Below are 13409 nucleotides of genomic sequence, written 5' to 3' on the forward strand. Positions count from 1 at the left end.
TCTACTCGGCCAAGTATGTCTTGACAACACAAAACGAGTTTAAACCTCCAATAAGCATTCACATGTTGTACATTTTGATTCCAAACACTCTTAATTCCAACTCTAATGACTTAGGATGCTTAATCAAAGTTTAAGGATTTGTTCTAACACAAAATTAAAACATGATTAACATCCACAATTCATTAATTAAAGAATGATCTTCATCATCTTCTAATTAGAACATTAAAACTTAAGTATTACCACTAGATTAAAATCTCTCCAATGATTTGAACTTTGAACACTAAGATCAAATTGCAAATCATTAGAAAACGCTAAATTCATATTTAAACTTAAATATGAATAGACCAAGAATGATCATCCATTCTTAGAGCTCATAAACTTCATCAAAGCTTCACAACATCAATTTTTGACTGAATTTGAGATTTCAACACATAATTTGGACTTAAAATCATTGAAATTACATCTAAAAATCAATTATAAACCTAATCCATACTTTTAAATCGAATTCCATTGGATTCATGGATGAATTCATGAAGCTGTTATTTCAAATCCACATTAAAGCTTCATAACTCTATTTTTGGTCAATAAGATGAACTTACATCATTAAAATGATGTTATAAACATAGAATTCACCACATAACTTAAACTAATAACAGATTTTTTCATATAATTTAGATTTATGGAGCATTTTTAAACCTAGAACGCAAAAATAGAGAATAATACTACCTTTAGTACCTCTCTTAAATAAGATTGACTTGGAACTTCACTAGATCTTCATTTTGGCTTCTAATTTCACCATGTTAGCTCTCCAAAATATTTTCCCTCTCAACCCCATAGCTTTAGTCATTCGATGAATCAATTTTTTAAAATGAAAAAATCACCTCAGTAACATTAACCGTAGTCCGTAGATAATAACATGTTGGTTAAAAATGTATATTTTCAGAACCAAGAGGGGTTTAAGTGTACATACACAAAATCAAACTAATGGGCAGTTGTGTAGAATTTCGAATTTTCTTTATAAAATGTTTGTAAAATTTCAATCGTCACAACAAAAAGTTAGAAGGTGGTTTCTCTCTTTTGTTGTCTTTGCCTCCTGCCATATTTGAAGGCTTCTTCCTTTCATACTTATCGTCTTCTTCACTGAAGACTAAGCAAGCATGGGAAGAATCCGCAGAAAGCTCGATGCTCTCCTTGGCCGGAAATTCAAAACCTCACAGTTCAAAGCCACCGTTAACCTCGCCGTCACCCGCCTCTCCGTCCTAAAAAAACAGCGCCAAACTCGCCTCGGGGTGGCTCGCTCCGATATCATCGATCTCCTCAAGCTTAACCACCATGAACACGCTCTTAACCGGGTACTCACTTTCTCCAGTTCTATCAACGATTCTATTAAGAACCACCCCATTAATTAAACTTTAAATTATGGTATGTGACAGGTTGAGCAAGTGATTAAGGAGCAGAACATGTTTGATGCGTTTGTAATGATGGATGGTTACTGTCATCTGCTGTTACAAATGGTGAATCTCATAGAACAAGAGAAGTACGTGATTTCTGTGTTTTTTTAGCATGTTCATTGTGTTTGAGTTTCTGGGACTAATCATTTTCTGCAAATTTACATCAGGAATTGCCCTGATGAACTAAAAGAGGCAGCATCAAGCTTGCTGTACGCAGCTCCGAGATGTGGAGAGTTCCCGGAGCTTCAAGAGATTCGAGCGATTCTCACAGCACGTTTCGGGAAGGAATTTGCTAAAGGTGCTATTGACTTACGGAGTAACTGTGGAGTTAACACGAGGGTAAGAACATAAACCGGGATTCATAATTTCATATGATTCGTAACATATCAGATCCATATTTTGTTCATTTTAAGTTGAAATTTTAACATCGAGAGTATGTTTTCATTTTGATGGTGTTAATCAGATGATACAGAAACTGTCTCCCCAAAAGCCACTCTTGGAGAACCGAATGAGGATGCTTCAAGAGATCGCTACAGAGAATGGCATCGTTCTGCAACTAGACGATGTGTCTCCAGTGATTAAAGATGTAACTAAACTAAATCAGATTCAATGAAAAAACTGTAAAGATTTCAAGTAAAATATTGACTCACGATTAAATTCTATGTGTTGTTGAACAAAAACAGAATCAATCAGAAGTCGGGGATGTATCAACACATAGTGGGATTGAAAACACTTCGAATGCTTTGGGGGATGAGTTCGTTGAAGTTTCGAGTTTCTCGGAGTCCATAAAGGGGAAGAAGAAATTCAGGGATGTACAACATGCTGCTCAAGCTGCGTTTGAATCAGCCGCGTATTCAGCGGCTGCCGCCAGAGCTGCGGTGGAGCTCTCTCGGCCAAGATCTTTCGATTCTGATAATCCCGATAGCCCCAATTCCCGACCAAGAAAAGCACTTGATTCCAAGCCGGATAAATCAAAACTCCAAATGAGATATGAGAAAAGTCACGAATCGGAATCAGAATCTGAATCTGCCCTAAACCTTAAAGAAGAACATGAAGATAAGGTAGAGAATGATGGTGAAAAAATTAGAAAAATCACGGTGGCCGGAGACACTGATGGTTCTGATTCGGATAGGTATAAGCAGCCATTGGAGAAGACGAAGACGATTGTTTTCGACGAGAGTGACAACGACATTGAAAACAATAATACTGGTTTTTTGTCATCAAGAAACTATGATAAAGGAATGGATGCAGAACAAGAACAACCGGAGTATGATTCTGGATTTGACGAAGGGTGGAAGATGGAGTCGGGAGTGAAGCAACTAGATATTACAAAGAGGCCGATTTCTGTGAGGACTAAACGAGTTTATGTACGATAACAAGCTGTGAATTGTGTGATCGTGTTCGAAGTTTTGCGAGTACGAATGGGTTATTAAGGCGTTCTGTTCCTAAGTTTTGAAGGTTTGATGTTTTTTTTATTTAATTTCTGTAAGAATGCATTTTGTTATGCTAGGAAGGTTATGTTATATGTTGCATTCCACATAGGTGAATATATTTGTTTATGTACGCTTTACACTTTATGGGTTATATTCTTACTTAAATAGCAAATTATATAAAAGTTATCATATTTTGGTTTTTTTTTTCCAGATTAGGTCGGATAATGGATAATGCATTGCCTTCTCATTAGTTTGATCGGTATTTATCATCGTATAAGAGTCCAATCATGGCAACAATTTAGGCTATCAACTACTTGACTAACTACTATTATAGGATTTGGATTTGGTATATATATAGATAAGGCCATAGGTTAGACATTAAGTATAAAAGATACACAAAATCTACGTGGCTAAACAATTATTTTGTTTCGAAAATTATCAAAGAGAACTCGTGGAAAGTCTCTGGTGAACGTTTGTGTTGTATAGGGTTACCAATTTACTCTAATATTATCACAAATGTACTAGTGGTCATAGATAATGTAGTTCTAAGAGAAGGATGCAAATCCAACAAGATTTGACAACATTAGCAACGTCACATGGATGTTGTTTCGAGGACCAATAAACCAAATTATCTCATAATGGAGCGTCCGTTATTAGGGCAACGCTACATGGTTGTTGTTTCGAAAACCGCAACGAGAAACATATGACTTATAATTGTAACATCCCAAAAATTTGATGATTGGTTATATCGAGCAATGGTCAAACAAAAATGTAAAGTTCAAGAAATGTATTTGGACTCGATGATCAATGCCAATAAGCCAAGAACTTGACAATTGTACTTAATAAAGCCAACCCATTTCTTTTATTTGATTAAAAATGGAATTAATAGCTCAAAGTTAAAAAAGAATAAATTATTAGTCTTTTATTTGAAAAGGAACGTACTTTGAATAATTACGTGATAAACGAAAACAAATACATTTTGGGTATTTTGTGGTATTTTCATATTTAATAATAACTAGGGAGTTTATCCACGCTTTGCAAGGGGCCGAAGTTGTTTTTGTTTGGAGTGTATTTCTGTTAATTCGATTTTGACAAAATTATAAGAATGGTCAATGTGGTATGTCAAAACTAGCAAGACGTTTGGACTCACAATGGTGGTCCAAAAGTTTGATTTTGTTGTGTGTGTGTGTGAGAGAGAGAGAGAGAGAGAGAGATTTTCATTTTTTTTTCCTTTTTCTTTTTTTGATTTATGTAATAAAAAATTAAAAAAGGAAAATACCATGGGCAAATCCATCATTTTAAAAAGTTTCAAAATTTTTGGACCAAACTCGTAACAAAATCAAAATTTTGGACTACCTTGCGAGTCCAAACTTGCTAGTTTTGACATACCACACGAAGGAGTACTTGATTTTCTTCTAATCGGTTTATTCACAAAATCAGGTATCCTATTCCCCCAATTTCTCTTTTATATTTTGGAAACTAGATATTGATTTGAATTTTAACACTCACAAATCGATTCTATAAATATGAGGAACGAAATTGATTCCATAAATAATCATGAATGTAAGTTTTATAGCAATTCCATATCTTCGACAAGATTGTTGTTGCTGCTTTGAAGAATAGAGACAATGGAGCTAAAAACATGTTTGTATTTTTAGATTTTTGTGTTTTTAGTTCTCTGGGTTTTATTCTTCTCACATTTCTTTATTCTTTCTTGAATTGTCATGTTTGTTTCTTTGATTGCCCATTTTTTGAATTGCTAATGTTGTATACATCTATTATTTGAATTGTCATGTTTGTTTCTTCTCTGGGTTTTGAATTTTGAATTGCCCATTTTTTGAATTGCTAATGTTGCATGCTTAAACTAATATGCAATGTATGTACACATATGTTATTTGGGTCAGAACCAGACCGAATCTGAACCCGAATAACCCGAAAACCGAATAAGGGTAATTGCATGAACCGAAAACTGAACCGATTAACCATTATAGGTTCGGTTCAGTTCGAGTATTAATCGATCGGTTCGGTTATTACGCGAATAACCTGAATAACATGTACAAGATAATTAAGGACCTAATATAACCGAAAAAACTGAATAAACCATATTAAGATTCTATAACCCGAATAATAGAATAACAATGTACTTTTATACATCAACATAAAACATTCAAAGACTAACATAACACAATAACACAATGAAAGAATAACATTTACATAGTAGATTAACATAATGAGAATTAATTTCATACTTGAGTTTCTAATTCCATGACTAGACAAAGTACGAATTCGTGAATCCTTAGAGACAATAGGAAGAGTCAAATTTTGAAAGTCGGAAACAAGAGGAATGATCGACAAAAGTGATTCCGAGTTTGGAAATAGTTGAGAAGATTGGTCGATTTTGAAACAACGAGGACGGGCATATGGTTATTTTTTTGTTATGAACGGTGAGGACAAAAGTGTAAATTGTGATTTTGATTTCTATTGATCAGAGAAAGGGGACACGGAATGCTTATTCGTGTCGGGTATTTAGAACCGAATACGCTCTTATTTGGGTAACCCAGACCGAATAACCTGAGAACCGAATAAGCATAATATAAATACTCGAAACCCAAACCGAATTGCTTATTCGGGCCTAATTCAGTTCGGTTCTGATTTCGGGGCCAAATTCTCATCCCTACTTTTAAGTATATTGCTTGATAACTAATAAAAGAGTATTAACAGAGTTGGAATTTTAGTTACTACAAAACACATTTAGTTAACAAACACCTAAAAGTCAAATCTATGAAAAGTTAACCCTCAAACCCAATTTGTTTAAATCTGATAATTATACTGTAAGTATGGCTTTGATTTTAGGCCAAAACAAAACCAAAACAAAGTTCCAAACCTTACTCTCTTATTTGGTTGTTTGGAAAATATAGGAATCAGATCAATTGTCATAACATAAAGAGATATTGTAAAAAAAAAAAAAAACATTAGGTTTGCATTTTTTTAACGGCTTTACTTTTTTTATTGTCAATAAAAAAGAATCTTATAAGTTGCTGCAGGAGTCGGTAGGAGTCCGTGATTTTATTTAATAATCAAGACCTTAAACGAAAAACTTAAAAACGCTAAGAGATTAATAAATTTAAAAAATATTTTTTAAAGGGAAAACTCCATAAAAAATATGTTTATTTTTTGTACAAATATGACTTTAAAAGATAAACAAAACATATTCGAAAAATATTTTTGAAAAAAAAAATATAAAAACTAAATTAAGGCTGAAATCGTAAAAAAAAATTGAAATCTGGACAAAAAGTGTAAAATTTTGACCAAATTTGTAATAAAATTTAAAATCTTGGCCAAAACTGCAATTTTTGAAAGTGGGATGACCTGGATAAAAGGGTTAGATTGAATACAATTCCCGGTTTTTTGGACTTAATTGAATAAAAAAACATATAATGAGTAATCGATTATGAGGTCAAAACATAAAAACTTTTTTTTTGAAATATTAGATATTATTAAATAGGTCTTCTTTTAGTTTAAAGTCTTGACCCTAATTTTACCCGTTTGTTTTTCTTGTCGTGTATGTCAACCCATTTATTTAAACGTATCGAAAGCTCTTATCCAAACCCGGTTATTTCGTGTCAGGTTTTGATTTGATTATGTTGACTATTAACTGTGATTGTATGAAAAAAAATCGTGTATAAGATTAACGTTTAAAAAAATATAAATCAGTTTTTTTACCCTGGTTCCCACAGGTTGTATTTTTTAATTTGTAATTTATTGTTTTGTGTTTATTTATTTTGTTATAGTTAAATTTAATTTTTCATATATCAGTGTCACTTCCATTATTGATTGTATTTTTCTTTACACTCTATTAAATTTAATATTCTGTTTTAAAAATCATAATTATATTAAATGTCTTCACATACGTATACATAACATATATATATATATATATATATATATATATATATATATATATAGACTAAACTGCACAAATGGTTCTTATGGTTTGCTCAAAATTGTCACTTTGGTCCAAAAAAGTTTGCACTAGCATCACAGGTCCAAAGTTTTCATTTTGTTGCGAGTTTGGTCCAATTTGCTTTGAACTTTTTCATTATGACGATTTTGCCATTACTTTTTCTTTTTTAGTTTTTTTATTTATTTAAATATTGTTCTGTTTAAAAGACAAAAAAAATTGTCTTTACTATTTTACTTTAATAATTTTTTTATAAAGAAAAAAATAAATAAAATATATAATCTCTCTCTCTTTCTCTCTCTCTCTCTCTCTCTCTCTCCACCCACCGTCTTCCCCATCCCTCTTCCATCTTTGTGTTTCACTGTTGTTGCCAAGAGATACCCTCAAAGAGCATCTCCATCTCCAACAAAAAATTAGGCAAGTCATCTACATCCCTAATCAGCCCTCATCATCGCCATTCTCTCTCTCTCTCTCTCTCTCTCTCTCATTTCTTGTTTACCACCATCCAAAGAAGAAGAAATCGGCGGCTGTTGTCGGCCTGGGCCCCCCTCCGCCTCCATTCGTTCAGGTAGCACCACCCAAACACCCACTTTGATCGTTGCTACCCTCCCTTTGAACCTTGACAGCCGAAGACAAGAGAAAGGAGATCGAAACTTGAAGTTAGGGTTTCTTGGCGGCTAGGGTTTTCAGATACGGGGTTTTGCGACTGGAAATCAAGGGAAGAGACATGAGGTGAAGGGATGGGTGTTTGGTGGTAGGGATTGCTTTAACAAGCGGGTTCGACAAGGGTTAGATTGACAGTGGTTCATCTTCGAGATCGATTAAGATGAAACTATGTAGAAGAATGTGATTTTATCATCATTTTGACTTCCATGTCTACCTCGTGGTTCAGAGAAGACAAAGCGGCAGAGGTCAATTTGAATCCATCTCTCTACCTCGTCATATATGCTCCGAGATCTGAAGACGAAAAGAGATATGTTCGTGTATGTGTGTTTTCTTGTTTGAAGGCAATATATCAATTTCTTTCCCCTAAATCTAGTTCGAATCTTCAATGGTAGTGGTGATATTTTATTTTTATGAAAATCGTAACTATTAAGATGTGTTTTGATTTCTGAAGTAGGTGTTCATGGATTTCTGAAGTGGTGTTCATGGATTGTATTTTTTTTCTTTTTTTTTGAAAAGAAACGAAGTGGTGGTGGAGAGAGAGAGAGAGAGAGAGAGAGAGAGAGAGAGAGAGAGCGAGAGAGAGAAAGAGAGAATTTTGGCTTTTTAAATTTTTAAAAAATTTTATTTTAATCAGAAAAATATTTAAATGAATAAAAAACTAAAAAAAACAAAAAGCAAGGGCAAAATCGTCTTTATAAAAAAGTTCAAAGCAAATTGGACCAAACTTGCAACAAAATGAAAAGTTTGGACCTTTGGTGCTAGTCCAAACTTTTTTAGACCAAAGTGGCAATTTTCAGCTAACCACAGGGACCATTTTTGCAGTTTTGTCATATATATATATATATATATATATATATATATATATATATATATATATATATATTAATTTTAAATAATCAATACAAAAAAATTTTAAAAAATCTTAAATCTTATTATATATATTAATTTTAAATAATCAATACAAAAAATTTTTAAAAAATCTTAAATCTTATTAATAATTCAAATGTTTTATAAATATTTTACCCGTGGGAAACGGGTTGTAACCTAGTTGTTGAGAATATACTTTTCTAACTGCTTCAAGAGCCTTAAATCCCCTATGAAAGAAATTCAACAACTACAAAAAATAATAATAAATAAAAAAATTAAAAAAAATTGAATCTTCCAATTTTTCTAGACCATTGTGGATATGATACTTCAGAGCAGTTATGCTCTCTGAAAGATGAGTTATAAAATTAAATATTAAGGTCTGTTAAAAACTATAAATTATATTAAACACGTAAAAATAAACATAAACTATTAGAAACTGGGTTGCAAGTGTTAATGTTGTAGAATTGTTAGGAGTCTCGGAGAAAGCATCTGTTATCTTTTTGATGAAACCAGTTGGACAATCTTTATTTTACTCAATATATTGCAGGGCTTCTGGCTACCAACGAGTATGTTGGTGTCTTCTATCTTTAAGTTCATTATTAACCTTAAAAATGATTTAAGAAGCAACACATGACATTATTAACCTTAAAAAGATTTAAGAAGCAACACATGACAAATTTATGAGTGATTCAGAAATTATAAATGATTTTTTTTTAATGTAACGTTAGAGAAGTTATGAGGTCATATGATTTCCTAAATTCCAGCTGAACCATAAACAATCTTCAATTGAAAACAAACAAAAACTTTTTGTTCAAATTGTTGGATGTGATCTGCAAAGATTGGTAACCGGTAAAATTGGATAGAGAAAATGGTTTTATCCATAATGTTGTTGTCATCACATGTTACGTTCACAATTTCCAAGATTTTGTTTACCTAAATGAAACTTTTGTACAGAACTGGTGGTCAAAAGGAGTATCTCAGCAAGATTATGATTCATGTAAATGTTAAATAGAGGGTGAACTATGAAATCTTCTGAATGCTCTTCTGTTAATTCAAGTACTTCTTTATATAACGATATAGCTTAAGGAAAATCTTGTTTAATAATACCTTTCACTACAAGTCCATTCAATTGAACAACTAAATTCTTCAGGTCTTCCTTCCCTTCTACTTTAGTCTTACCTACAAGAACCTGCATGAATGTAAAGCTGATCAGAAGATAAATAAACTATGAAGTGTGTAAAAATTAAAACAAAAGACAACAAATATTTAACAATAGCAGGGGGTGTGGGTCTTGTTATTGTGAAATTTGCCTAATTGCTCCACGAATTAAAAAAACAAGGAATATTTACCAAAATTGACGCATAAATTGGTTTTAAATACGGAAAATACTTAGAGTCAAAAAATAAGAAAGGAAACAAACTTGGTTAGGGTTTTAATCTTTAGTGATTGCAAAGAGAAAAATAAAGCGGATCTTCAAATAAAAAATGTTGATCTCCTTCAGAAAATACGTCTGATGTGGGTTTATAAAGAAACGCGTTCCCTTTGAAGCATAATTGTAAAATCCCAAAAATACTGATCAAAAATTTCATTTTCAAGTCATCTAATTCATAAATCAAGCGTTTCAAAACCAAACAAGATAAAAAAATGTATCTCAACATTAGAGTAAAACAATACCATCAATGCGGAAAGTTATAGGGGAATGTTGTGCAGTCAAGTCAGACCCTTCCTTTTAAAACTGGAAGTACCTGGAAATGTTAAACCATAAAACCGTAAGCATAAAGCTTAGAGAGTTCCTCAAAATATCACATACCATACAACGTGCTCAGCCCAACATATAACTGTTTGAGTCACTTTCTTTTCTGATTTTTCAAGAAACCTAGAGCATTGTCTAGACCTAGATTCTTTCTCAAGGGCTTTCCTAGCTTCGGTTTTTGGGTGAACAATATCTTTCTTGTTCAGCCAGGGTTTCTTTTGAGAGTCAGATGATGGCTTGGAAGATTGTCCGATAGAAGGGTTGTTGAAACAAGGTTTGAGTGGTACTAAAGTTGATTTTGAAACCACATTAGAGTTGGAAACACAGGAATCAGACAAGATGTCATCATCACTCTTAAGTTCTACTTCACTATCAAAAGACGCCCAAAACGAATTGAATTGGTCAGAATCATGTCCATTTATCTCGGGAATGATTTCTTCAACAACACAAATATTTGGAGGACCGGAGTTCGGACTGGCAACTCCAGTACTACCAGTGTTGATGACAGGTTCTGAAGATTGATTCAGGTCCAGGGATATCAGAGGCGGAAAATGCGTGGAATCAGGACATTTGACAGTGATAGGAGTAAATTAAGGAATCAAAGATTGAAAATTGTCCAAAGTCCTAGGAAGAGATGCCAATGGTGAGACAGGGGTATCTGAATAAGTATCGTTCGGATTGTCTCCCATAAATGTCAGGTTTTGAAGTTCCTTCAAGGGACGTACAACAGGTTTCGGAAGCTCACTTCCGAGGCCTGGTGCTTCAAACCATGGATGAAGAAAATTATGAGTCATTTTTTTTAGATTTAAGAACATCAATTGAGTGATGCAAAACATCAAATTTTCCATTAAGACGTTTGTTATCAGTAACCAACACATTTCTTTCACTAAGCGAAATTTCAAGTTTATCTTTCAAAATGATACAATCATCCTGAGACATTACAAGTTCCCTTTCTAAAGACCATCTTAAGCTTGCGGTCTTCAAAACGTGATCTAAGGTGTTGTTTGTTTTTTTAAAAAAACCTCTTCAAACCACTTTCTGCTGCGCGGCGCAACACACGCGCAACACTTTCCCTCTCGCAGCAGTTTGATTTTTGGAAGACTTCAGACTGCAAAACCTCTGCGCGTGTGCTACGTGGCGCAGCACTTGACTTGCCTCTTCAAACCTCTTCAACTTTCATTTTTTGAAGTGTTTTTTTTAGAATTTTGGTATAACTTATTTTTTTTAAACTTTTATTTTTTTAAAAAAACTTAGATTTTTTTAACTTGGGAAATTGTCAGAAAAATCCCAATATTTTCAAGAAAGTTACACTTTAGTCCCAAGATTTTTTTTTGAACATTAAAGTCCCGATTATTTTTAAAAACACGATAATATGTCATTTCCTGTTAAAAGAAAAAAAGGACTTTTTTGTAAACTTGAGCCAAAATGAAATAATCGGGACTTTTTTGTTCAAAAAAAAAATCTTGGGACTAAAGTGTAACTTTCCTGAAAATATTAGGACTTTTCTGACAATTTCCCTTTTAACTTTTATTTACGAATTTGATACAATTTCTTATTATAATTTCCACAATTTTTTTAACTTGACTTTTAAAAAAAAAACTTTCATTTTTTTAATTTTTTTTACCGTTTCTGTTAATAATATTTTCAGTTTCAATTTCATCTTTTTTTAACGTGTGTAATTTTTTTACGAACTTTGTAGACATCGTTTGCAAATTCTTTCTTAATTTTTATTATTATTATTTTTTTATGTTTTTTAAAATTAGTTTTTTTCTAGATAAAAGCTGTTAGCTTCTTTTATATTTTTGTAAGTTTTTTTTAAAGTTTTATATTTTTGTTTTTTACATGTTCTTTTTAGTATTCTTTCAATGTTTTAAGACTAGGATTATTTAAATTTCGGTGTTGAAAATTATTTTCAGTTTATAAAATTAGTTTATTTAAACTTCAGTTTATGCAGCAGTCTGCAGATGTTAAAAAACAAACATGCTTCTTATTATGGGCTGCAACCGTTTGTTCCACCTCTTCTGCTACAGAGGATTGCAGAGGTGGTCCGCAGACTTCACGGATTTTTGCTTCGAAAAAACAAACAACACCTAAGTCTAGTCAACTCACTGTCCAACTTCTCACTATCTCTTCTAAGGCAGATTCATAGGCCTTAAAGATAACTGTCATATCTGATTGAATTTGGGTCAGATATGATTCACAAACAGATAAATCAAAATTATTGTCAGTAATCATAGATTTTACCTGCTGGATGATGTTTCGGCCAGGTGGATCATTGGTTGCCATGTAGCAGTAGTTTGGCTCAGCATCGTCTTCATCAGCTTTTGAACCTGAAGACCAATAAATACCCTTCATCACATTCAACAGATTGTCTAGCCATGAGACACAAACTCTTTGAAGAAGCTCCCTGATCCTCATCACCAGGTGACAAAAACTTTTTCACTTTCAGTAAGTTCTTAAGCTCTACGAGCATAATAAGCAGAGTCTTTCACCTTTGGTTTTTGTGGAGTTTCAGCTAAATAGTCCTTAGCAAAGTGATTTCCGAGTCCACATTTGTGACAAACAATCTTAGGTTTGACTGGTTTCAGAATTTCCTGAGGTTCCGAGGTATGATTCGGAATATTAGGTCGGTATGTTGGTGGGTTTTCAATGGGTTTAGGGTAAGGTTGAGGATTGTTTTGATGAGGGGCTTGAAATCGGTTTATAGAAGGTTTCTGGTTGGGATTCCAAGGACGTTTGTACTTCATGGATAGAAGTGTAAACTACTGTTGAAAGCGAAATTCGGAATCCATGGTTTCGGGATCAAGGTCTTCACCAAATTGATAGTTATGATTTGGAGGAATAGGTGAAACAGGTAGAATGGGTCGTGTGGGTTGAACATGAGGAAAAGGTGGGGTGACTCCAAAAGGGTCTGAAACAGAGGGGTTCGAAACTTGTGGGTTAACAGAGCTAACGAGGGCGAGAAGACCTCCTGAGAGTTCTCTCAAGGTTTGAGCAACATTTGATTCATGACCTTGTAACCCATCCTTTTCCGAGACTGTTGATGAACTTGAGATTGTACTCCAGAGGAGTTCGGACAATCCCATGTGCATTCATATTATTCACCACAATTATGTAACGGTTTGAAGCAGAGACTACAGATTCACCAGGAGTCGTAGCGAAGGCATCAAAGCCGTTGACAACTGATGTCAAACGCTTATCCTTCATGTTCTCAGAACCTTCGAACAAATCTTGGAGTGTATCCCATATCTCCTTGGCATATTTGCACAGTTTTATGT

The 13409-nt window shown here is 33.3% G+C and overlaps 1 protein-coding gene across 1 annotated transcript; it reads left to right on the plus strand.

Annotated features, from left to right (window-relative positions):
• Positions 1 to 1035: 1035 nt before the first annotated feature.
• Positions 1036 to 3082, plus strand: LOC145103873 (uncharacterized). The gene is made up of 5 exons (XM_079041144.1): positions 1036 to 1352; positions 1434 to 1537; positions 1619 to 1790; positions 1915 to 2037; positions 2135 to 3082. Exons 1-5 carry the CDS (start codon positions 1158 to 1160, stop codon positions 2825 to 2827), a joined length of 1287 nt encoding a protein of 428 aa, XP_078897270.1. The 5' UTR covers positions 1036 to 1157; the 3' UTR covers positions 2828 to 3082.
• The last annotated feature ends 10327 nt before the right edge of the window (positions 3083 to 13409 follow it).

Source organism: Lactuca virosa, chromosome 4 (assembly GCF_052849685.1).
Source record: "Lactuca virosa cultivar CGN04683 chromosome 4, Lactuca_virosa_CGN04683_v6, whole genome shotgun sequence".
Lineage (NCBI taxonomy): Eukaryota > Viridiplantae > Streptophyta > Magnoliopsida > Asterales > Asteraceae > Lactuca > Lactuca virosa.

What these genes read in the sequence shown, in the direction of transcription:
- LOC145103873 (XM_079041144.1), top strand. Translation starts at nt 1,158, where the DNA reads ATGGGAAGAATCCGCAGAAAGCTCGATGCTCTCCTTGGCCGGAAATTC. An exon ending in ATGAACACGCTCTTAACCGG is followed by an intron (nt 1,353 to 1,433) that starts GTACTCACTTTC and finishes GGTATGTGACAG; the next exon opens with GTTGAGCAAGTGATTAAGGA. An exon ending in AATCTCATAGAACAAGAGAA is followed by an intron (nt 1,538 to 1,618) that starts GTACGTGATTTC and finishes AATTTACATCAG; the next exon opens with GAATTGCCCTGATGAACTAA.